At 39.3% G+C, this 26,711-nt stretch overlaps 2 protein-coding genes across 3 annotated transcripts; one reads left to right on the top strand and one right to left on the bottom strand.

The window, feature by feature from the left end:
* Positions 1-301: 301 nt before the first annotated feature.
* LOC131546191 (uncharacterized) lies at positions 302-14,671 on the bottom strand. 2 transcript variants are annotated; one of them, XM_058785572.1, is made up of 17 exons: positions 14,396-14,671; positions 11,876-11,891; positions 11,532-11,624; positions 11,364-11,455; positions 9,703-9,792; positions 9,505-9,616; positions 9,274-9,425; positions 8,845-8,910; positions 8,687-8,753; positions 7,434-7,633; positions 7,020-7,067; positions 6,895-6,940; positions 6,660-6,814; positions 5,110-5,178; positions 4,166-4,211; positions 3,974-4,081; positions 302-2,113 (listed from the first exon to the last, which is right to left on the bottom strand). In XM_058785572.1, exons 1-17 carry the CDS (start codon positions 14,486-14,488, stop codon positions 1,269-1,271), a joined length of 2,298 nt encoding a protein of 765 aa, XP_058641555.1. In that variant the 5' UTR covers positions 14,489-14,671; the 3' UTR covers positions 302-1,268. The 2 variants fall into 2 exon arrangements, with proteins under 2 accessions (XP_058641555.1, XP_058641557.1); XM_058785574.1 differs by having other exon boundaries at positions 7,458-7,633.
* A 5,292-nt stretch (positions 14,672-19,963) lies between these two features.
* Positions 19,964-24,947, top strand: LOC131546033 (uncharacterized). Its single transcript, XM_058785330.1, has 2 exons — positions 19,964-20,068; positions 21,625-24,947. The coding sequence occupies exon 2, from the start codon at positions 22,521-22,523 to the stop codon at positions 24,111-24,113; it is 1,593 nt and encodes a 530-aa protein (XP_058641313.1). The 5' UTR covers positions 19,964-20,068; positions 21,625-22,520; the 3' UTR covers positions 24,114-24,947.
* The last annotated feature ends 1,764 nt before the right edge of the window (positions 24,948-26,711 follow it).

Here is a 26,711-nt window from a genome sequence, read left to right as displayed (position 1 = left end):
CATGTCAGGCCGTTGAGAAAACTTGTTCGGCAGCATGTTGCCAACAAAACAATCGTGCACCAAAACAGTTTTGATTGCAGCATAGCTCCAGGGGGTAAACAGCTTTCTGACAACCACGAGAATATATAGATGTTCCCCTGTGTGTATCCCTGTTACTTTCTATTAAATTTCTGACACATTTAATGAAATACGCAAACGAGCTCTTGCTGCTGCACAGACAAATTTGCATGCATTTTACTGTTGGTCATATCGCTCCAAGATGGTTCCTGATTCTGTCCAAAAAAGGAAGATAAGATCACTGTGACCACATAAAACTGTTTTTTTATATTGGAATATTGTTGATTCCAAGTTCAGCGGTACAATACAAAGACAAGTCTACTGACACAGGTCTTTATACACACATATAATTTCTTCTCTTCAGCCAGCTATGTACATCGCTTGAGGCAGTGCTAACTGTATATTCATTGCTGCCTCCAGCTGTCAGAATGATCATATTTTCAAAATAAGCACATACTGTATGAACAGCACCATAAATGTCACAGTTCTTTGAGTCCAGACTTCCCAGGTCTTTGTTGGGAGTTCATTTCATTCTGTACATTTATTCATTTAGCAGACACTTATCCGAAGCGACTTACACCTGAGGAGATCATTAAGAGGACACAGGAAGTGCTTATAATACAGAGTTTCAGGCATTGTTCAGATTAGCACAAGCTAAACGGGGAAGAATAAGATGAAGATGAATTAATTTAAGATGAAGTCAAATGGTGATGAAAGAGACATGTTTTCAGGTGTCGCTGCACATGTATTACCTCATTTGTAAGTTACTTTGGATAAAAGTGTCGGTAAATTAATACAACAAGTGATTCATATTAAGCAGGCAATAACACAAAAAGTACTAACAATATGAAGTTTCAAGCATTGTCTAGAATAGTACAAGCTAGAACAAGGACGGATTTAATCTGTTCGAAATCACTTGAACAGAAACGGTGGGGCCTCCAAAGACACAGGCCGCTCGAGATAACAGTAGCTGCCAAATAAAGCAGAACACCAGGGACGTACAGCGCCAGCGGTTTACTTCTGGAAGACTTGAAGACAGTGCGAGTCTGAGTTTGATGTTTCTGCCCCCTGCTGGACAGAACTGCACCGGCCTGGAGAGTGCCAGCACTGTCTGCCTGTCTGTGAATCACCTCTGCCTTCTCATTTCCTCGCCATGCAAACAATCAGAGGACAGCACGAGTTCAGCCAGAGAGTGAAACGGCTTCATCCCATCAGCAGGCTCCTAGCAGCTCTGGTGCAGAATGCTTCTTTGAACACTCCTTTCTGGACAAACACGCTTTAATTCGCCGCTTTTTTTGCTTCCACGTCTTTCGCTTTGTACCGCTCACTGATTTCCGTGAGCACTTGGGAACGCTCGGCGCAGGAAGTCCTGCCTTTAGTCTGGGTGCGAGCTGACGCCACATGAAGAACGACAGTGCCTTGGACAGAAGACGGGGCCAGCATCGCACGCTCCCTTGGGCTCTTGTGGGCTCTCCCAGGTTGTGCAGTAAAGAGGACAGGTCCTTCGGGAGACAGTACTTTGGGACACAGCGGAGCTGTTTTGGGATGTAAGTGCTGCTGCTGCTGTTGTTAAGACCCTGGAAGCACACCAGTCCAAACCCCCGGCCGTGGCCATCGCTGTGTATTCCCGTCCACAGACAGGAGAGGGCAGCGTTGAGCACAGGAGCCGTGATAGAGGACGACTCCACTGGATTCTCCATCCATTCTCCATCACAGTACTTCTGCTCTTCCTCTTCAACAGCACTATACAGCCCAGTCTCAGAGAACTCCGATCCAGCGACCCTATCGCTCTTCGCCTGTCTCAGAAAAGCCTGCTGGGCGTCAGGGCTCCAGGCGATCAGGACGAGACCACCCGCCTTCTGCACGGCCTGACACTGTCCGTACAGCCACGGCACGGGTCCCAGATGAGCCAGAGAGGACGCCCACTGCGCCAGCCTCACGTCCATCAAGAGCTCCCCCTGCAGGCCGGAGGCTAAACTGCAGACGGCAGCCACATGGGCCGCATCGTTAGACGAGCACACGAGCAGCACGGGATGTCTTTCAGCGCTCCGCCACACTGCAGAAACAAAGACATACGTGACCCTGCAGCACAGAAGCAGTCATAAGCAGCTCAGGTATATTTGTAGCAATAGCCAACAATACATTGTATGGGTCAAAATGATGAATTTTTCTTTTATGCCAAAAATCATTAGGATATTAAGATCATGTTCCATGAAGATATTTAGTAAATTTCCTACCGTAAATATATCAAAACTTCATTTTTGATTAGTAATATGCATTGCTAAGAACTTCATTTGGACAACTTTAAAGGAGATTTTCCTCAATATTTTGATTTTTTTTGCACCCTCAGATGGAAAGTTTATTTATTCAGCTTTCAGATGATGTATAAATCTCAATCCTAAAATAAATTGACACTTATGACTGATTTTTATGACATTTATCCTCTCTCACAGATTAACCAGAGTCATATAAACATTTTGAACATATTGGCCTTTGATGCAAGTTCATTTTAAAGTCCTTTGTTTTTATTTTAATGCAACATGTTTCAGTTACACTTACTGTTGACACATTTTTCCAAGTTAAATAAAGATTTCACCAACTGAATGCTCACTTATAAAACCTTGGCTTACATATGTTTTTCTGGTTAGGGTTAGGGTTTCATCTAACTGGGTGAGTTTACGAGTGGAACAGACAAAAAAAAAAAAAAAGTGGGATTTATTGCACGAACAGCGTAATAGGCCAATCATAGTGCAATAGAGGCACCCCTAGTAAAAAAAAAAAAAGTAATATTTCAAATACATTTATTTCATACTAAGTATAGTTCAAGTCTATTAAAATATTTACTGACATAACTCAAGACTTACGGATTTAAAAATTATAATTAAACTTTACTCGGCATATTACTTGTGCACAATGCAAGTTTCTTAATATTAAGTCTAAAATGTGTTTTAATTTCACTTTTGATGAGGATTGTATGATCTTTAAATATTTTGCATTTAAAGTCTGATATTATTTGAAGTGTAGCTGAAGTATACTTGCAATAGTTCCACTTTAGAACAATCAAATATACTAAGTATATCTTTAATTGTACTTCTGCACTACTTCTGCACAATTAAAATGCATTAAATACAAAATTAGTTGTCAATTTAGCAGACTTTAAGTAAACCAGTTTAGTATACTAAAAGTACAATTGCAGGACATTTTATCAAGTACATAAATAGAAAAATGTTGTAGTATACTTAGCATGAAATAAATGTATTTCAAATACATTTAAGTATATTTATTTTTCATTAGGCACTACCTCCTCCCACATGACCTTTACCCTCCATCAAACCCATGCGCACTTTAGTGGCTCTGTTAAAACTCAGTGGGCTCAGGGGAGGCAAGTAAGACACAGCCTCCTGCTCTAATTTTAACTGCTGGTGTTGCTATTGCACAGTGTCACTTTAGAAAAACAAGTTATTTAAACGCATTTTAAAAGTCATTATTTGCATTATCATTGTCCAGTCTTTCCAAGGAATAATTTTTTCTCCCCCCTTGCCGCCGCACACTTTCAGTACATTAATGCTATAATAGGAATTAGCATGAACTGTCTTTTTCAATGGTCTGTTTCTCTTATTCCTCTTTCAGGTCTACTACGGGCATGATGGAGCAACTCTATAACAGTTAGCCCAACTGTCGATAGGTTCATAGCTAACTACTTGAATAACACATCTGGTTTAACGGCACAGATATTACAATGTAACTCAATAAGCTGAGGTTTGTTACCACAATCACAATGCAATAGTGTGTGTATGCAGCACAACTACATACAACAGCGTGCCTTCAATGCATTCACCAAGCGTCTGTATACGAGTGCGACTTTTTTAATACTTGTTTCTGGCTAAAAATTAAAAGGAAATGTCTATGGACTGACCTGATGTGCTTTTCTTGACCAGGTAGCACGTGATGCAGAGCAGCACGGTGACCGCAGCCAGAAGAGTCAATGCAGTGCCAGTGATGAGACCCCATCGCCTGTGTGCAACTGTGAAGCTTCAGCATGAGTACGACTATTCACCTCCATCTGTCAGCAAGTGTGCGCTAATGATTATATGATGTTTCTACTTACAGTCAGGGCAACTGATTCGTCTTCCATGGAGATCCAAGCGCCATACCTACAGACAGACAGCAGCAGATCAGACAGACACAGGCTGCGGTGTTTTCACAATCAAATACTAGATTGCTACAGACTGCACAATATACACTACTGGTCAAAATATTGGGGGTCGGTAAAAATTTCAATGTTTTGGAAAAAGTTTTTTATTTGATCACAACTTACTTTACAAACTTAATTTATATTGTGAAATATTATCATTTAAAATAGCTGTTTTCTGTGTAAATATATAGTACAATGTAATTTATTTCTGTGATCAAAGCAGTATTTTCAGCATCATTACTCCAGTCTTCAGCGTCACATGATCCTTCAGAAATCATTCTAATATGCTGATTTGCTGCTCAAGAAACATTTATGATTATTATTAATGTTGAAAACAGTTGTGCTACTTCATATTTTTGTGGAAACCGTGATACATTTTATTTTTCAGGATTCACAGATGAATAGAAAGTGCAAAAGAACAGCATTTAATTAAAATAGAAATCTTTTGTCACATTATAAATGTCCTTACTGTTGCTTTTGATCAAATTATTATGCCATTACTGAACAAAAGTATTAATTTCTCACAAAAACACAAGAATAAATAAATAAATAAAAATACTGCCTCCAAAATTTTGAACAGTATGTACTGCCTACCATTTACAAACATTTCATGGTTTGTGAAACAGTGATGCGCTACATTGTAGTCAATAGTGGTCTCGGGTCATCATCTAAGAACTAAATAGTTATTTTGTATAAACGTTTATTAATTTTTGTGCAAAAACAAAGAGCTCAGCTCCTTTTGAGTTACTAAGTGTGCTACTAAGCTAGTATGACCTATGCAGCGATTAACAAAAGAGTTATAAAGTGCAAAGATAAAAGAAATGATAAACGGGCGGACTGTAAATGAAAGGCATTACCTGCGCACACAGTCCTGATGAGAGGAAGGGGAAGGGCACGCTCAGCTCAGCCTCTGTGGCGCCCCCATCCTGAGGAGATCAGTAACAACACGAGTCAGATCGTGTGTCATAACACAGCTACTTACCACATTTGAGTTGGAATTCAAATGTTCTTGTTCGTTTATTTATATAGCACAATTTAATACAACACCAGGTTGCCCAAAGTGCTTCACAATATCACAGCTAATTTACATAAAAACAACCATAATCACAATGACAACACACATTACATAACAACATAAACATTTCAAATAACTAAACCTGCTCTACAACAGCTCCTCATTAGTTTTTAAAAGATGTGCTTTTAACATAGCCTTAAAGATCGATAATGAATTAACAGATCTAATAGTAAGAGGAAGGTTATTCCACAGTTTTGGACCGGATCTCCCCTGTGTTTATATTTTGTCCTAGTCACACAAAGGAGGTGTTGATTTTCAGACCTCAAAGACCTCAAAGGAGTATAGACTGCAACCATGCTTGACACATACCCCGGGGATAAATTGTGAAGGGCCTTAAAAACAAAAATAAGTATCCTATAAATAATTTTAAGGCTTACTGGCAGCCAATTGAGTGACGCAAGTAATGGAGTAACCGATTCATGTTTTTTGCAGATTTAATCATTCTAGCCGCTTCTCTGTAGGCGCCCCACTGCACCACGATCAACTCCAAAATAAAGGGAGTTACAATAATCCATTCTAGTGAAAACGGTAGCCGTAATGGCTTTCTCCAAATCAGCAGTGGATAGAAAAGGGTTCGCTTTCGCTAACAAACGCAAATGAAAAAAACAGGATTTCACAACCGTGTTTATTTGCCTGTCCATCTTTAATTCACTATCCAAAACAAGGATATCTATCCAAGTCCTTCACATGGGTTTTAATCGAGGCTGCCAAATGTGCTGAATTTAAACACTGAATTACTTCTTGATTTGTTAAATCTTGAAATGTTAAATTAGCATGAGAGGAAATGCAAGAGCAGCTGTATAAGAAGAGCTAGTTTAGTGATAATATTTGACAGCAGAATGCTGCCATTAACCAATGAAAATGAGAAAGACGTGCAGAGAGCGATTAAAAAAAATAAACATAAGCATATCATTCACAGGCTGACCTTGTAAAATGTAACTTACTAGCGTAATATCTACTATTTAAAAATTGTACATTTTATTATCATCACCAGTGCCTTGAGCCATGTTGTAAAAACCTCATAAGTGATGATTTGCAATGCTCCTCAGTGATGTACAGATTTGAAAATGATTGTGTTGGGAATAACTATTACAATTTTTTTGATAACACTTGTTCTACCTTCATGTGCTATTACTACAAAATATTGAGGCTCCAAATCACTTTTAAAAGCACATTTGACCCTATGATACACAAGAAAGGACAAATATGGCATGGGCATATGGCAGACTTCTCACAGATGAGATTCTTTCACATTCTTTCTCAAGCGTTGCTGAATGCAAACACTAACTGAATCTGGGATTGAACTCTTTAAACAGCAGGAACTCTACTAACCACCCGGCGTGAGATGACGTTTCCTTGAGATAAACAGGTCTCTCCCTCTCTGGTGCACAGCTGAGCAGCAAACGAAGCGGCGATACTGGAGCTCAGGTGCAGGAGCAGGTGCAGAGATCCAGGAACGACCACCACGCTCCACTCCGAGCGGCCCTCTGACACACACACAGAGATAAGAGAGTCAGACAGACGCCAGCACACCACACCACACTCGCTCCTGCTCTCCTCTCCTCACCTGACTCGAACGGACAGAAGACCCGACCACTGCCATTGAGAGAAAACTGCAACCAAAACATCATGCACACATGAGAAACCTGAACATTTGAGACGTGCATTAATGTGTGCTTGAGCATGCGTTACCTTCACACACATCTGAGGGTGTTTATCCACAGCAGACACATTATATTGCTGTTGAAAAAGCAAAATGGTTATGTTGCGCATAACATACGGTCATTCAATACACTGCGGCAAAATATGCATAAAATACTTCAGTGACAAAATGTACAGTATATGCAATGCATCCAAGCTGACGTTGCATTTTTAAAGGGAGAGAAGTTCTTGACGCATTTGATCGGACTGTTAAAAACTATTTTTACTCAAAATGTAACAATGAGGTCATGTGACAACTATGTAACATACTGTTGTTTAAATGCGGATTGTTGCATATGGCCTGCTGTTTCATATACTAATTATATATGCACTATGCACAGCATGCAGTAAATAGTGACTGAACTCTAAACTCACTATGTCACCCGTGTTCATCTCTGCACTTACGATGTTTGTGGGATCGTCACGCACCAGTTTGGTCCTGTGGAGGGTGGTGTTGGGGGCGGGGACACAGTAAGAGTTCTGCATGTGGATTAGCCAGCACAGAGAGACGGAGGGATCTGATTGGTCAGCGGGGCAGAGAGGCTTCCACTCCAGAACAGAGCCACGAACTCTAACTGAACTCGAGGACAAGATATCACCTCCATCTGCAGGAGCAGCACAGAGACGATGCTGTCAGTCAACCACACAACAGACACCGCTTACACTAGACAACACTGAGCTGGCTGCTGTACAGTTACGCTACAGTTTCTTCAAAACAGCTGTGTGACTGATTTGAAACGCAGCTCACTGCTCCAACTCATTAAAATATAATACAGAGGAACACTTTATTTTGATGGTCCCTTTTGAACATTCTGTAGACATTAAGTAATGTTGCAACTACATGTCAACAAACTCTCATAAGAGTATTAGTAGACTGTCTGCTTCATATCTACTAACTCCTTATTGTGTTGGTCTCCCAACAGATATTCTACTGACTATAAGATACTTTGCAAGAACGTGTCAACTTAATCTAACCCTAACCCTACCAGTCAACTAATACACTACTAACACTCTAATGAGAGTCAGTAGAAATGTAGGTGCAACATTACTTATAGTCAATAGAATGTGTTAAAGGGACCATCAAAATAAAGTGAAACCTAATACAGCTGCTCATTTGTAATATCTATAATGCACATTTTACATATATATTTAAATGTCATCTTCACTGAATTGGCTGCATAGCAGTTCCTTCTCCGTGATCGATACATGTCACGTGGCCTTCGAGTGCCTTTTTTTGCAATTATGTATATCTCAGACTTGTTTATCTTACAATTCTTTTTTTTTTCATCCTGTGCAGAGACAAGCTTCCAGGACTATGCAACTTTAGGCAGAATAAACACATGGAAGAAAGACTCATGGGAGAGAGTCACACTGCACAGTCACTTTACCAAATGCAGTGACATTTCATTCTTTACAACGTGCACCGCACCCGTCTATTGAACAGGGATTTCATTTGGATCAGACTCAATTAATTTATCTCCTATGGAGGAGTTGACATGATGTTCTGGTTGAGTTATCAGTTCAATCATTTCTTTGCATGTCAACGCTAATAATATCTATTCTACATATACTGTGCATGATCTTGACACTAAGTGTTATGAATGGGAGAGTAACAACAACAACACACAGAGCTGCTTCCACAAGCATCACTGACTCACGTGGCAATGCTCTCTCTTTTAAGGGACACTGTGTGTTTCTTCTGGAATCAGTGCCTGGAAACCACAGCTGTAAACAAAGAATAATGCATACACTTATAAGGAGCAAAAACATTTTCAAAAACAACAAAGTGTGTGTGTGTGTGTGAAGAGCAGCATACCTGCACACAGACACAAGGTATCAGGTAGGGGAAGCTCAGATTGAAGGTTTTAACCTTCAGATCAGTCTGCAACACAAACACAACACCTCAATGGCTTATTGAAGATTTATACACTTTATGATGGCCACAGCTTCTTGCATCTGGTCATTTGAGAAATCTGTATATTAATCTATGGAAACACTGTGTGCATGTTATGTGAAACCGTACAGTAAATATTCACAATGAGAAATATTTAGTTAAACAAGCATAAATTAGCACAATGAATCCTTGCATGATGTATAAATACTTTCAATAGAATTTAAAATTATGCAATGATCAAATCAGCATACAAACGTGGTTTTATTTTCACATGAATGAGAATGAGTTTCTCTTTTGTATCGTCTTTTATTATGAAGTCTACCTTTCAAAAATATGACATATTTCACCCACCTTATCAGAATCAAATACTTCACACACAGCATGTGAATTTTTGTAGCACAGGCTCATCTCCACTTCTCCTCGGTCTGTGTCCATTCGTACAGTGAAGTGTTTGGCATGTTCATCCACCGTAACACTGGCTTTGGGCACTGGATCGTCTGTGTCTGTGTCAGAAACACATATGGAAAACAGCAGATGTGAATGCAGCAGTGTTCTCAGTAGTACAGAGAGAGAGAGACAGACCTGTGTTCTCTACGAGGTAAGACGTGCTGATGAGCACATGACCGTGGCTGTGAACAGACACGCTGACCGTGGATCCAGGCTGGGCAGGGAAACAGTCATACCGCACATTCCACTGGAGGGCGACAGACACCATTAAATCCACTGCAAACACGCTTCACATTGATTCAACACACATGAAGGTCGCAAGCGCTCACTCACAAAGGCCTGATGGGACGTCACGTTCTTTACATGCTTCTGAATTTTAGCTTTACGAGGCTGAAACAACGGCTCGCCACTACTGCTGATCCACTGGTGAAGGAGAAAATACAATCATTACAATGCCACAGATTCAGAGCAGGTGACAGCTCAATGCCAATTCAGAGGAAAAGAGTTTTTGTTCTTTAGACAAATGCTAGTGTATGTGTATTGTTGCACACTCATTTGACCTCGGGTGCAAGCACAGGCGGCCCACACTATACAGTGCTTGCATGACGAAACCTATACGCAATTTTCTTTATCAATGTCATTACAGTAAAGATCACATGTGCCAACGCCTCATTCAGCTGGACACGATCACCTCTGACTTTCTCACTCTCAGTGTGAACTATCCTGAAGTGAGCATCAATGCACACTGTGAACCATTTTAAATGATCTGCTGCATTTACTAGTCCAGCGGTTCTCAAAAGGTGGATTGTGACCCAAAAACATGGACAGCAGAGCAAAAATCAATCACACATGTGAATAATAACACGCAACTGATTCTATTACTATTTTGTTTTTATTACTATTGTTATTTATAATTTATTGTCTATTCTCTTTATTATTAGTGTTTTTATAGCTTAATTATATGTTTGTCTGCACTATGTTTGTAGTCTCTGTACTGGAAGCTCCTAACCAGTGTTGGGTAAGTTACTCCAAAAAAGTAATTAATTACTAGTTACTAATTACATCTTCAACAGTGTAATTAGATCACTGTACAAATTACTCTCTCCAAAAAGTATTTCATTACTTATTACTTTCTAAATCCTATATCAACCTCGACAAGTTAGTTATTGATGCAAGGGTAGACATGAAATGTTTTTTATTCTTTCAAATAAATAATACATAACTACATAAATTACTCTGGTCACACTTTAGATTAGAGTCCGATTATCACTATCCACTATGACTTTTGCCTTAATATACTCCTAATTACTGCTTATTAATACTTAGTAAAGTAGTTGTTGACAATTAAGTTTAAGAATTGGGTAAGATTAAGGATTTAGAATAAGGTCTTCAGAATAAGACATTAATATGTGCTTTATAAGTAATAATAAACAGCCAATATCCCAGTAATATTCATGTTAATAACCAACTAGTTAATATTGAGAATTGGACAGTAATGTGTTACCAATATTCTTATTAACTCACGAAAGTATTTAAAGTGAGATGGTTACAAAAAAATCATGCATTTTAAGGTTAGACTTTAAATTCTGATGTTAAATCCACTATTGTATTGTATTGTATATAAATGTAATTAAATTACAGTAACTAGTTACACCCAACACTGCTCCTAACACCAAGACAAATTCCTTGTGTGTGTAAACACACTTGGCAATAAAGCTCTTTCTGATTCTTCTGATAACTATATATGCATTTAAGATAACTAAATAAATAGGTCCATCAACAAAGAAGAAAAAACACTTCCATATGTTCTGTGGCACATCAATCATCAACTTCAACTGTTTCATGCAAATCCTCACTTGGTGGAGTGATTCAGCCTTGAAACTCATGAACTAAACCACACGATGTGAAACAAAACAAACTTGTTTTGTGAAGCTATCAGTGATTCTGACTCAAACTAAACCTAATAAAGAAAGGCGAGTCGGCCACAGACGTACCCTGAGAGTGTTGCTCTGATTCCACATGAACAGCGTGTTGGAGTCCCCCGTTTCAGAGTCGCTCAACTCAATCAGCAGAGATTCGTTTGCCACTATAAACACAGGACAGGGTCAGTGAACTCAGTCAGTCGCTGTAATCGCTGATAAGACGAGCTGTGATGTACATACCCAGAGGACGGACAGAGAGCCGCACGCGGACACACACGTCCAGCAGGTCCTGCCAGCGGAGCGTCCAGAGTCTCAGCTCAGGCAGCTCTCGCTCTGTTCAGTCCAACACAACCACAACACAAACACAAACACAAACACAAACACGAAATATTAAAATCAAAAGTTTGTTCAGAATAAGACCAGGAACATGTAATAAACCATCAAATTGTTTTGACATGCAGAAACACAAAATGCTTCCTTGAATGTCTTACTTTACTGTACAGGTCTGTAGTGTGTGTGTGTGTGTGAAATACTAAAAGGAACAATGTAGACATTCTGAAGTGATGCATTCTGTCATTACTCACCAGGACCACTCCATTCCTTTAGAGAGAGAGAAAACACAAAGATTTAGATTAAGTTCAAAAGTCTTGCACTTGTGCATTGTTTTAAGAATGTAAAAAGAGAAGCATATTTACAGATGATGCATCAACGTCAGCTACACAATAGTGTGTGTGTTAACATGAGTTCAGTTCAGAGATCTAATCATCTAGTAGAAGTACTTAACAACAACCTTGTGTGTGTGTGTGTGTGTGTGTGCGTGTGTGTGTGTGTGTGTGTGTTAACATGAGTTCAGTTCAGAGATCTAATCATCTAGTAGAAGTACTTAACAACAACCTTTGTGTGTGTGTGCGTGTATGTGTGTGTGTGTGTGTGTGCGCGTGTGTGTGTGTGTGTGTGTGTGTGCTGACTGATTTTATATGGATATCTTCTGAAGGGAGAGAGATCTAATAAAGAGACTCTATATCTCCAATACAGCTTCCCTGCTGAAAATAAATATACTAAATGTATTTGAAATACATTTATTTCATGCTAAGTATACTACAAATACATTTACATATTTATGAGCTTAATAAAATACCCTGCTATTGTACTTTTAGTATACTAAACTGGTAAACTTATAGTCTGCTAGATTGGAACGACTGATTTTGTGCTTAATGCACTTTAATTGTGCAGAAGTAGTGCTGAGGTCCAACTAAAGATACACTGAAGTATATTTGATCGTGCTAAAGTGGAACTACAGCAAGTATACTTCAGCTACACTTTAAATATCTTGCCAAACAAGCATAAAGACTTTAGCCTAAGGACACAGAATTATTTCCTCCACAGGAAGAAATACTGAACTCGTTCTCCAGTGAAAGCATTATGAAATTATACTGTGCTTATTTATGCTGCCAAAACTCAAATCTATAAGAGTAATGAGAGAAACAATAACAAGTAACTGAATGGAGCCATGCATGTATGCAGCTTTCACACTACTGTTCACACAGTTCGAGGCGCAGACAAGCAACATATGAATGAAACCTTCAAGAGAACATTAAAATATACTAAAATATACTTGTGTGCCACGAGTGTTGTTTGAGAGGTATTTTACCCAGCATGTACTGTAACTTTAACACTAAACCGTTATCTTTAAGCTGATCCAACAGCAAGCAAATCCTCTTAAACTTCAAAAACATCACTGAGCACAAAAGAGGCGGCGCATGAACAAATGTTGTTTTTTTTATTTTCATAGCTCTACAAATTCACTCAAGGGGGTATTTGAAGACGACCAAAACCTCCCCTTCATTTTCCTCTGAGTTACCCGTGTCTTCCTACAACGTGTCTTGAGCAACAGCCACGGCTCTGATTATATTCGCTCAATACACTGTGCCTGACACAAATCATGCTCGCGAGGTTAAGAGTTGATTAACACATTCAAGCAGTTATTATAAGACTGAAGTTCTATAGTAAAAAGTATAGAAATATGTCCAGTATAGGATATTTGAGTCAGCAGTGTGTAAACGTTTCTGAGCAATAGCATCATTACTATTTTCCACAGTTTAGAATAATAGTAAAGTCATCGGAAAACTTGTAAAACAACACAAATGGAAGTATATGGGTATTGCAAAGAAATAACTTGCGTGACCCTGGAGCACAAAACCAGTCATAAGGGTCAATTCTTTTAAATTGAGATTTACACATCATCTGAAAGCTGAATAAATAAGCTTTCCATTGATGTATGGTTTGTTAGAATCGGACAATATTTGGCTGAGGGTGCAAAAAAATCTAAATATTGAGAAAATCTCCTTTAAAGTTGTCCAAATGAAGTTCTTAGCAATGCATATTACTAATCAAAAATGAAGTTTTGATATAGTTACGGTAGGAAATTTACAAAATATCTTCATGGAACATGATCTTAATATCCTAATGATTTTTGGCATAAAAGAAAAATGGATAATTTTGACCCATACAATGCATTGTTGGCTCTTGCTACAAATATAGCTGAGCTGCTTATGACTGCTTCTGTGCTGCAGGGTCACGTATGCAAGATAAATCAGAATTCACTTATATCTTTTTATATTTGAGCTTCTTTCTAGCTTTGCTCATCTTGAGATGTTTTTTAAACAGTAGTATCGTGTACGCTGGGCACATCATATTGCTTTGCCATCACTACCTGCTCTACCTCACCACCTTAAATAAATAAATACATACAATTTTAAACTTTAAAAAAAACAAACAAAAAAAAATTGATAACCCCAAAACAATTTGACTGGAGGCATATGTATAGTTATGAATCAACATAAAGGTGTTTTCCTGCTTCTTAAGACCTTTTAAACGTAGTTATTATGGAGTTTAAGTAAACGAAAGGTTTCATATGGAACAGTCGGTGTTACTTATTCATTTCCATTATGTGTAGCTGTATCATGCGAGGTTTACCTGAAAACACATGAGCTCTTACAACAAAGTGATTTCATAATCAACACTCGCACATTCTACTGAAAACACCTTTCAGCCATTAGTCCACACTATGCGTTACTGTGTGTCTGGAGGAAAACCACGCTCACCTGTCTGACTCGGACTCTATCCAGCACGGACACCGACCACTTAAACGAAACAAACAGCAAAACTACATGAGCGACCAACGACGGCTTGTACATGGCTGTAAAATAAAACCATGAACCACTTTTTAGGTGTACATTATCCAACGAAGCCGATCACGGCGAAACAGCAGCACACAGCGAGTCAGAGTAGAGTTGAGTGGAGTTGAGTGGAGTTGAGTCTATCACATCGCTGCGCTCGCGCTGGGGGCGGATGGGTTTTTAGTGACGCAAATAACCGGAATTCCGGCGCCTCCTTCAAAAGGTCACCGACTTCCGCATTAATAACATTCATTTACATTCATGCATTTAGCGGACGCCTTCGCACAAATCAATTTACAGTACATTCAAGCTATCAATTTTACATTAATGAACTTAAACTCTTTGATGTTGAAGGTGCTCTTGAATAATGCAAAAATCAAAGTCACTACTACCTGACTAGCAGGCGCGGATCTACCGCTGAGAAAAAGCTGTGCCACCCCAGAATCATCACAGAATAAAATATAAATGTAAGCAGTGTTTCGTGTGCTACTTTTCAGCCGCGGCGATGACAGCGTAACGGAAAATAATGGCAAAAAAGCAAGACTTTCACTAAACCGTGCACGACGGTGGCACGCGCACGCAGCGCGCCCAGTGCAGTCGGCTTCATTAACAACCGGCTCCTTTGAGTCAAAAACACAAAGCGCAGCCCATTCACTAATAACGAATCGTTTTTACATTTGTTCGTGAATCAGATACTGCTTCTCGGTTTATTCAGTTAGGTAAGAATCTTGTATTGCAGTTTTCTCGATTGTTAATTTAATATAAGTTATTTTAGTTGGCCCATTTTCCCAAACCATTAATTTAGTTCTCAAAACAAAGACACATTTCTCAAAAAGTTTAACAATGAGATTAGGCAGCAAAACTGACGACAGCAATCAGAATCTCTGCATCCTAACAACTGAGAGAGGAGAGAGCTGAACGAATAATACACATGGGTTTCTACACATTCAGTATAATTACAGTACAGTACCAGTACATTAGATGATGGACATTTCACTTTTCTATATGTACAGTAAACTGGTGTTGTACACCTTCAAACATGTGACTGTCAAATTTGATTTGTGACCATTTTTTATGTGTACTGCATGTCTGCAGAACTGAGAAATGACTGTCTAGAGATATAGTCTTGTGTCGGAAACTGCTATAGTACTGTACACTGTAACGGAATTTGACCAAATGTACAGAGGATGCTGAATTTACTTTTTTATTATTTTTTTTATTTTGTACTGTACTGTATTGTGGTGCATACCAAGTTCATATACAATTCTTTGGTATTTGAACTTTTCTAGTGTTTTTCATCTACTGCAAGATTACTTTACAGTAGTAAAATGAAAATGATCTGTTCCCAAACGTTCATTGCTGAATTATTATTATTATCTGTAATTTAATTGTTGTATACTGTAATATTAATAATATTAAGCTGCAAAAATAATTCCTGAATCCTAATAAGAGTTGTTTGTTAAGTGTTATTGATCTCATGAGCAGGAAAGTCATCTGTGTATTTGAATTGTAAGTATGTAAGAATACCTATAATAACTAGATTGAAAAGTTTGAAAGACAAATTTATGCTGGCTTGTCTTAAAGTCTTGTTTAAGAAACAAATAGTTTGGTCAGTTAGATGTTCTAGATGTTTGTTAAAGTGTTGCTAGTTGGTTGCTAGGGTATTCTGGGTGGTTGCTAGGCTCTTGCTATGCAGTTACTAGGGTGTTGCCAAACTATTGATAGTGTGTCTGGGTGATTACAGACATTCCCACCTCTGGTTATAACAGAAAATCAAACATTGTTTTCAAAACTGATCCAGTTTCAATGCTTTGATATTATTGTATTTCTTTCTAATGTTAGGAAATCCAAAAGTGTTACTCTTAAACTTGCACTAAAACGTGATTTATACCATCTAAGTAGCCTACTGTATGCAATATTAATAGAACCACATGTCTTCTTTAATGATACAAGCTCAGAAACATTTATAACCTGTTGAAGTTTTTTATATTGACTTGATGGATGATGGATATTAAAATGTTGTTATTTATTTTTTCATTTTAAACAGTATAGATGATTACTTAATGATAAGGCAATATTTGTGAACACAATTGTGCATGTCAGACAATAAATCCCCAAAAACTATGCATGAGGGTTTGCTTTGGTGTTGCCACCCCTCATAGACACCATGCCAGCCCTTTGCCACCCTAAAAATTATTTTCTAGATCCGCCCCTGCTGACAAGCATCATTGTATCACACATGGCTCATTACAAGCCTGTGATACGTTCCAATTGCCAACTAGTTATTTAGACAACCTAATTAATATTCCAAAATTAGGGAGCATGCATGTAGCCTATATTCAGTCTAAAAGGCAAAATGCAGATGGCACAGGGAACAAGTGTACACAGATATATCTCTTTGATAGCCTAAATGCTGCATCTGAAATCGCATACTTCTTTTGAATAGTAATTATTAGTGTTATTAGTATGCAGTCCCTGGGGCTAAAGCAAATCCAAGGGCCCCCTTCATAGTAGTTTTGTTGTCACAATGTTTTCTACTATGGGAATAATTAGGATTTTAAAAAAATCAAATCTCCAACACAGAAATAAAATAAGTATGCACACCAAATATTCCATGCTACAACACATTAAAAGTATAAATGCCTTAATACCAGATATGAGGTCAAAGTAAACAGGTTTCCAGAAACAGCAACAAAGTTTGAGCATATGACTGCCTTCAAGAGTTAAATGTCTTCTTTCTTGCCCTATTTCATTGCCTGATTCATCAGGACTGGACTTTTCTGCCCATCCAGCCCACACATTACTGTAAATACATTTAACAATATTAATATTCCATTATATTGCAGGCTCTAATTACAGAGTTAATATTTTACTTAAAGTTTATTAGAACTATTAAATTCTCCTTTGTAGCTGCCCTAAAGAAAAGCTACTGTAACTCTTGAATCCAGAGTTAACTGTAGTGTAAGTAAGATCACGACTCCGGTAAAAACCATGCTTCCATTTCCAATTACCATGGTTTACCAACAACAACAACAACTGATAATAATAATAATAAATAATGGTATTTGTAATGAGAAATATTTTAAACACATGAAACTAAAATAACCAGAAGTGACTTGTTGCTTTTATATTACCCAGCATTTAATACAAGTAGTCTATAATGATAGTGACATTGATAATAAATACCAAAATATCATATTTCTAGTGATAGTAACTGCATGGTAAATAGGGGTGGTGCTGTGTGGATTGAAATGCTAGTACTGTATTTGGGTCAGTGACAAAAAAGGGTTGGCAAGATGAGAAATTCAAAAATATTTTAAAAACTTGTTTTTAAAGCATGCATCAGGTATTTAAAAATGTACACAGCATGTTTATGTTGATTTTATGTAATTAAAAATTACATTTTTTACAAAAGTTAAGTCAAACGGTGTAACCACCAAAGAATGAGAAATATTAAATATTTTATCCACCTAAATGGCATGTAAGCTTACTCCTAGAAATAAATACATGATTTAAAATTGTCACACGAAAATAGATTTTATTATAGTTATCTCTAAATGTAAATTGTAATGCGTTTTTGCTAAATTTGGCGGGACACATGCTGAAAACACCTCTGTTTTCTAAATAATCTTTGACAAATTATGTAAAAAATGTTAAAAACCATATTATTATACTAAACTAGATGATTACATTTTATTCCACATTAATTTTCCTGTATATAATTATATTTTTATGAAAAATACTGGTTACGCTAATTGACAAAAACCAGTAACACCACCTGACCATGTTGCTTCTACAGCCAAAGGCCATTGTTTGTTGAAGAAATTTACACTGAAAATCAAGCATGATTGCCAACAAGTTCAGCTGAAGTGCTTTTTTTCAATGAAAGTGCTTTTTTATTTTTAATCTAGCAACACGAAATTATCATAGTGATGAAAAGTGAACTCGTGTCTCATATTGTAATTACAATTAAGAAACAATATCTGACAAGAAATTATCAGAGTGATGAACAGTGAACTCATGTCTCATATTGTAATTTTAATTTTTGTATTGTAATTTCTTATTGTATTGTGGCATCTATTGGGGAAAAGGGGGCTCTGTTATATCATATTAATTATAAAATATCAGAAACTTAATGAATTGTATTTTACAGATGTAAATTGTAATCTTTGGTTAACATTTTTTATCAGTGAATTTATGTTCAAATGTAGACACCCACTTCCTTCTGCTACATTATTAGATCATTTATGTATATTGCATTATATTATATGATACTATATTTGACCCAGGACTACAAAACATAAGGGTCATTTTTTTTTAAATTGAGATTTATGCATCATAAATAAGCTGAATAAATAAGCTTTCCATTGTTGTATGGTTTATTAGGATATGTAGGACAATATTTGTCCGAGATACAACTATTTGAAAATCTGGAATCTGAGGGTGGAAAAAAATCCAAATACTGAGAAAATCGCCTTTAAAGTTGTCCAAATTAAGCTCTTAGCAATGCATTCTACTAATCAAAAATGAAGTGTATATATGTACGGTATAAATTTACAAACTATCTTCATGGAACATGATCTTTACTTAATATCATAATGATTTTGGCATAAAAGAAAAAATCTATCATTTTGACCCATACAATGTATATTTGGCTATTGCTACAACATATATTGGTCACATATATTGCTTAAAGGGATAGTTCAAACCAAAAATGAAAATTACCCAATGACCCCCCTCCCCCACTTTAAGCCATCCTAGGTGTATATGGCTTTCTTCTTTCAAATGAAAACAATTGGAGTGACATTAAAAGCGAATGGGTGATATTCAGTAGTCCAATAAACTGCATCAATCCATCATAAAAAAAAGTCCTCCAGACGGCTACAGGGGGTTAATAAAGGCCTCCTGAAGCGAATCAATGCACTTTTGTAAGAAAAATATCAATATTTAAAGCTTTATAAACCATAATCTCTAGCTTCTGCTATCTATCATACTTGCGTTCATGAGAGAGTGGCATTCCAGCGGATGATGTAGAACGTAGACATAGCGGAAGCACTGGTGAGAATATGCTAGTCTCGCGAGAACCAAGTTTTGTTTACAGCAAAGGAAAACCATTCTCCTTTTGGCTTATATTGAAATCCTTTGACATTTTTCTTTACAAATTCTAATTTTGTACTTCTAATTCGTGACCAGTGTTTTGTTCCGCTCTCTCCTCTATGATTCCGTGTTCGTCAATTCTCACCGAAGCTTATGCAATGTCTACTTCCTCCTACATCATCCGCTTGAACGCCACTCTCATGAACGCGCATACGACAGTTAGCAGAAGCTACAGATTATGGTTTATAAAGTTTTAAATTAGGATATTTTGCTTACAAAAGTGCAATGATTCACTTCAGGAGGCCTTTATTAACCACAGAGCCATCTGGAGCACTTTCCTATGATGGATGGATGCAGTTTATTGGACTTCTATTGGACTACTGAATATCACCCATTCACTGCCATTATAATGCTTGGAAGAGCCAGAACATGTTTTTTAATATAACACTGATTGTGTTAGTCTGAAAGAATTACGTTATATGGACCTTGTATGGCTTAAAGGTGAGTAAATCAGGTGGTAATTTTCATTCTTGGGTGAACTATCCCTTTAAAATTTTAAGTGAATGGAACAGAAATATGCATTGAAATGCTAAACATTTCAAAAACACTAATATTGTGCAATATAATTATTTTATCCTAGACTTACAGAGCTTTAATAATAAAGTTTTAGACACAGAAACACTTTCTCAAAAAATATAACTTTAAACACTTGAAAATAGTTTCTAACAGTAGGTTAGTTTATATTACATCTTTAATCAGCATCATAAACTAGTGATATTTGACTAAATTGGCCAATAACAGAAAGGCTTGTGATAGGAGTCAAATGGTGTAACCGGTTACACCATTTGACATTTCAATTTAAAATTAAATTTGACCGGCATTATCATGGACACCTATGTAAGTACATGACCTTGATGGGAATATTTCAAATGTAATTTTTAAAGTTAATACTCATTTTTATAATAATGATGAATTATCAATATATTCCTGAGGTCATACCATTTGACAGGTATACCTAAGAATAACTGACCATACCCTAAAAATGTCAAATTATCTCACATTTTAAAGAGAGTTACTAACATTTGCATGCAGCAGTTAGTATCACCAGAGGTCCTTCTCTGTGATATAATTTCCTGTCACATGATCTTCTTGCAAAATATTTTCAAAATGGCTCCTTGAATGGTGGTTACACTCATGGTTGACACTCAAGGAATTTGACTTGACTCCCATAATTCCCCAAATTAATTATAATATTCAGAACAACGATGCTTCATTTACTTTTATTTACTATTAAATAGTACTAATGTAAGATTATGCCAAACTAGCTGATCTGGTGTTTTATTGAGAATTTCACCTTTTTTAAACAAGATCAATTATTTGGTACAAAGTTTTTATGGTTACACCACATTGACATTTTTGGAATCATCCCCTAAATATTCCCTCAAAATGAATTAAAACCAGAAATTTTAGACTTGGTCCACAAAAACAAATAGAATGTATGCAATTAATTTGCACATTTATTTTGAAATTTTAACCCTTTTAAATTTAATTAAACCATATAGACAAAAAAAGTAGCGTCACTGTCACGAATCCAGTCTGTGCACCCCCGTTCATTCACCACCAGAGGTCACTCGCTCATCATATTGACTTTCACACCATACATCTCAATGGACTGCGTTTCCCATCAGCCATCTCACTAATCACACGCTCACCTGATCACACGCACACAGCTGTAACCAAGCACACACTCTATTTAAGCCATGGACTTTCTCTCCCTCGTTGCCGAGTATTGTATGCATTATCGCTGCCCTACAGAGCCCTGTTAGTTTTCCTAGTCTTGCCTTGTCTCGCCTAGCCTTGCCTTTGTCGGATTGTGTTTTCCCCTGCCTGGACTATCGCTGACGTTTTGGATTACCTCTCCTGTCTCGCCCCTCTGGATACTGTTCGCCGATCGTTGACCCACGCTTGTCTCTGTTTACTCTTTGACTTGCCCATGTTATACCTGTTTGCCACTGTTTGACCCTGCCTGTTATGACCACATCTCTTGTCAATAAAAGTCTGCAGATGGATCCACACGCCTCACGTCTCGTCAGCCCCGTAACAGAATACTCGGCCACACAAGGATCCAGCAGCTGTTCAAGTGGATCATGGCCAGGTATGGACACAGCGATCTTGTTGCTAGCCCTCAAGCAGGGCACACGATCACTCGAGGGTTACATTGCGGAATATTTGGCTTTGGCTAATGGCTCAGAATTGCCGGACGATATGTTGATTGACTTTTTCTGTGATGGCCTTAATCAGCCTCTAAAGACTAAAGTAATTCATAAGGGTCTGCGTTCGTCACTGAGTACGTTTTTGGATTATGTTCTGTGGACTGTTGGTTCAGCTTTCACTGTGGGTGTCGCGGAGGAACGTGACACCGCACTCTCTCGTTGGATAGCAGCCACACTGGAGCAGACACACAAAGTGGCAGCGACAGTGAAGCCCGTTCGTAAAATGGCGGCCACAACAACCCCCCGTCTTGTCATCGCTGTCAGTCATGAGCCAAATCAAGTCACAGTTAATGTCAAAGAGCCAAATCAAGCCACAGTTAATGTCAAAGAGCCAAATCAAGCCACAGTTAATGTCAAAGAGCCAAATCAAGCCACAGTTGATCTTCGTGAGTCAAGCCAAGTCAAAGCTGATCTTCACGAGTCAAGACAAGTCAAAGCTGATCTTCACAAGCTAAGTCAAGTCACCGTTGATCGTCACGAATTAAGCCAAGTCAAAGCTAATCTTCACGAGTCAAGACAAGTCACAGCTGGTCTTCACAAGCTAAGTCAAGTCACCGTTGATAGTCACAAATCAAGTCAAGTCAAAGCTGATCTTCACGAATCAAGTCAAGTCAAAGCTGATTTTCATGAGTCAAGACAAGTCAAAGCTGATCTTCATGAACTAAGTCAAGTCATAGTTAATGTCAAAGAGTCAAATCAAGTCACAATTGGTCGTCATCAACCGAGTCACGTCTCAACTGATCTCCCAGAATCTTGCCCCGTCTCAGCTGATCATCCAGAGTCACTTCATGTCTCAGCTGTCCGTCCAGAGTCACAGCACTTCACAGCTGTCCGTCCAGAGTCACAGCACGTCACAGCTGTCCGTCCAGAGTCACAGCACGTCACAGCTGTCCGTCCAGAGTCACAGCACTTCACAGCTGTCCGTCCAGAGTCACAGCACGTCACAGCTGTCCGTCCAGAGTCACAGCACGTCACAGCTGTCCGTCCAGAGTCACAGCTGTCCGTCCAGAGTCACAGCACGTCACAGCTGTCCGTCCAGAGTCACAGCACGTCACAGCTGTCCGTCCAGAGTCACAGCTGTCCGTCCAGAGTCACAGCACGTCACAGCTGTCCGTGCAGAGTCACAGCACGTCACAGCTGTCCGTGCAGAGTCACAGCACGTCACAGCTGTCCGTCCAGAGTCACAGCACGTCACAGCTGTCCGTCCAGAGTCACAGCACGTCACAGCTGTCCGTCCAGAGTCGGGTCACGTCTCCGCTGACCTTCCAGAGTCGGGTCACGTCTCCGCTGACCTTCCAGAGTCGGGTCACATCTCCGCTGACCTTCCAGAGTCTGGTCACGTCTCCGCTGACACATCCAGATCATCAAGGTCAGTCTTTCATTATCCCAGTCTGATATCCAGTGTGAGGGATTCACCGCTGGTGTCTGCACGCACAGCTGGTATCCCCAAACTCACTCACTCTAACCCTCCTGTTCCTGAACTGATTCCCCTGTCTGAAACGCTTCCCCTGATGGGGATCGCATTTTGGTGTGTTTGGGCTGCATACACCACCACAGAACTCCCAGAGGTGGCGGCGTCCACTATGATGTCTCTAGAGGTGGCGGCTGACGCTGCAGAACCTCCTGAGGTAGTGGCGCTCACTGCCGTGTTCCCTGAAGTGATGGTGCCCGCTGCAGTTTCTCCAGAGGTGGCGGTACATGCTGCAGAACTCTCAGCCTGTTGTGTTGCGGTCGAAGAGATCATTACTGAACTCTCCTTGTGTCCTGTGTTTACCACTGTAGAACCTCCAGAGGTGGCGGCAACCGCCGCAGAACCTCCAGAGGTGTCAGTGGTATCCGTCAATGAACTCTCGTTCTGTCCTGTCACGGCTATGGAGGCCGTCAATGAACTCTTGTTCTGTCCTGTCACGGCAATGGAGGCCGTCAATGAACTCTCGTTCTGTCCTGTCACGGCTATGGAGGCCGTTAATGAACTCTCGTTCTGTCCTGTCACGGCTATGGAGGCCGTCAATGAACTCTCGTTCTGTCCTGTCCCTGCTATGGAAAGTAACTACCTACCTCAGTCCTTGTGTCTGTGCATGTTCTGTCTCCTCCTTGTGTCTCCATTCTCCCTAGGTCCCAGGCTCTGCTGTAGGTTCCTGATCTGTCATAGTGGGATCCTGCTCTATCTGCTCCACCATGGTGGTCTTCTGCTCCACCTGTTCTATCTGCGCCGCTGTGGTGGTCTGCTGTCTGGCTCTGGTGGTCTTCTGCACCGCCGTGGAGATCTTTAGTCCCGTCTGCTCCGCCCTGGTGGGCTCCAGTCCCGTCTGCTCCGCCCCGGTGGGCTCCAGTTCCGTCTGCTCCGCCCTGGTGGGCTCTGGTCTCATTTGCCCCATCGGCTCCGCCCTGGTGGGCTCCGGTCTTGTCTGCTCCATCCTGGTGGACTCCAGTCCCGCCGGCTCCGCTCCGGTTTCCTGCTGTGCCGGCTCTACCTCGACCCCAGACCACTCCGCTTCCACATGGCCCTGGCCCTCCATCCCTCCCCCTGTTCTGCCTCCGCTCCACCTCCCTCCTGGATTGTAGACACTGTGGAGCGTCTGGAAGCCGCTCTTTGGGGGGGGGGCTCTGTCACGAATCCAGTCTGTGCACTCCCGTTCATTCACCACCAGAGGTCACTCGCTCATCATATTGACTTTCACACCACACATCTCAATGGACTGCGTTTCCCATCAGCCATCTCACTAATCACACGCTCACCTGATCACACGCACACAGCTGTAACCAAGCACACACTCTATTTAAGCCATGGACTTTCTCTCCCTCGTTGCAGAGTATTGTATGCATTATCGCTGCCCTACAGAGTCCCGTTAGTTTTCCTAGCCTTGCCTATGTCGGATTGTGTTTTCCCCTGCCTGGACTATCGCTGACGTTTTGGATTACCTCTCCTGTCTCGCCCCTCTGGATACTGTTCGCCGATCGTCGACCCACGCTTGTCTCTGTTTACTCTTTGTCTCGCCCATGTTATACCTGTTTGCCACTGTTTGACCCTGCCTGTTATGACCACGTCTCTTGTCAATAAAAGTCTGCAGATGGATCCACACGCCTCACGTCTCGTCAGCCCCGTAACAGTCACGTCATTGACCCATTTACCATTGTGTACAGTTGAGTTTACCTCGACATTTGGTCAGAGCTATTCAGTCTGGTTTCAGACAGCTTCACAACAGAGCCTTTATGTTCACATATAACGTTGATGGGCCACAAGACTTTCACTGGTTATCACTTGATTAGAGCGGTGAAAGCAGCGAGCTAGTTCGTCAGCACTGTGCAGGTGACGCCGTCTACAGGGCTCGTCATGGGGTGCGTGGTCCAGAGCGCTGTATGACTGATGTATCCATTTAATTTAACTTTACTCCAAAAATATGAACTTACCTGAAAATACTTTTATCTTTAACGTGTTCGTTTATGTCCAATATTTAGTGTTAAACTGATGGTCTTTAAAATAAATCTACTTTTGATTTTCTCCTTGACTGATTTTTAGACTGATAACTTCCGCACTGATGCGGCAAACTTGTCACAGTAGGACGTGCGGTCCTAATAGCGATGTATGACTGCTGTATCCGAATATATGAGCTAGCTGTTTTAAATATTTTTATATTTAACATGTTCATTTTTCAGTATGTGTGAAAGTCTATTATTTCGGTTATTGGTGCTTCCAGGCTCTCTTGCTCTCATGCACGCATGGTTTAAAATCACCAAATAGTTATGAAATAACCTATGATAAGTACATAGAGTCTCTCTCTTGCCCCCACCCACCCATGCACGATAATATCGTGTATCGGCGATCTCACAGGCTGGCGATATGACTATATGATAAATGACCATATCGCCCAACACTACACTTCACGGTTTAACAAGGTAGTGCAGTTTCATCATGTTTGGTGTTTGTTTCCCATGTGCTCCGTTAAAGCCGAGGGGATTAAAATATAACACCAACTTTAAACGAGTACAATAACATTTTTATCACTCGTAACTTTTGGAGAGAAATAGCGCAGACACTGGACAACGATGAATCTTTTATGTGTCGAGCGCCGGTGAGGACTGACATAAACATAAATAAAGTATATATTGGGCTTTAATAGCAGCACTTATTCAGTCAGGACCACTTTCATCAAATGTATATTTTCATAATGATAATGCACATGGATCGCGGAACAAACCAAAAGAAGGGGGGGACCCGGGGGATGCGTTGCAGAACTACATTTTAATATTAGAAACAATTTTTGTATCTATGCCAGATATAGGCCTATTAGCCTGTGTATTTTTTAAGCTATGATTCTGGATAATTGATTTTTAGAATATAGATCACGATTCTCCCATGACTCTGAAAACAAAACATTAGACAACAAAACAAAATAAAATATATAGGCTAATTTACTTGAGTTTCTGACAAATTGTTTTATTTAATGTTATAAATGAGTCTATTTAAAAATATGTATTACTTAAATTAATTAATTAGGCCTATGTAAAAAATCATTTGAAATAAATTAATAAAGACTTTTTTCGTCCAGAGTTTTTGAACGAATCTCTTGAATTAATGATTCAGACATCAAATACATTTTAACAGTCACTGGTCCCCACCTACTGACATAATGTAACATATACGATATATATTTGAAGCCTAACATTAGTTTCAAGCGTTATTTACTCATTTTGATCACAGCTGCCGCAACATCAGAGTCCATATACAGACTATAAACTTTTCTCCCAGTACTTTTGTTATTATTTAATCTTTACAACACAGAAATGTAGCCTACTGTCTAAATAGACTGTTTTTGAAGCGGTTTCAAACGTAAAGCTTTACATGATAGGTGCTGCTCTCTCTCTGGATC

The sequence above is a fragment of the Onychostoma macrolepis genome, chromosome 08 (genome assembly GCF_012432095.1).
Source record: "Onychostoma macrolepis isolate SWU-2019 chromosome 08, ASM1243209v1, whole genome shotgun sequence".
In the NCBI taxonomy this organism is placed as follows: domain Eukaryota; kingdom Metazoa; phylum Chordata; class Actinopteri; order Cypriniformes; family Cyprinidae; genus Onychostoma; species Onychostoma macrolepis.
Note: the sequence above shows the minus strand (reverse complement) of the source record. Positions and strands in the feature narration are given on the sequence as shown.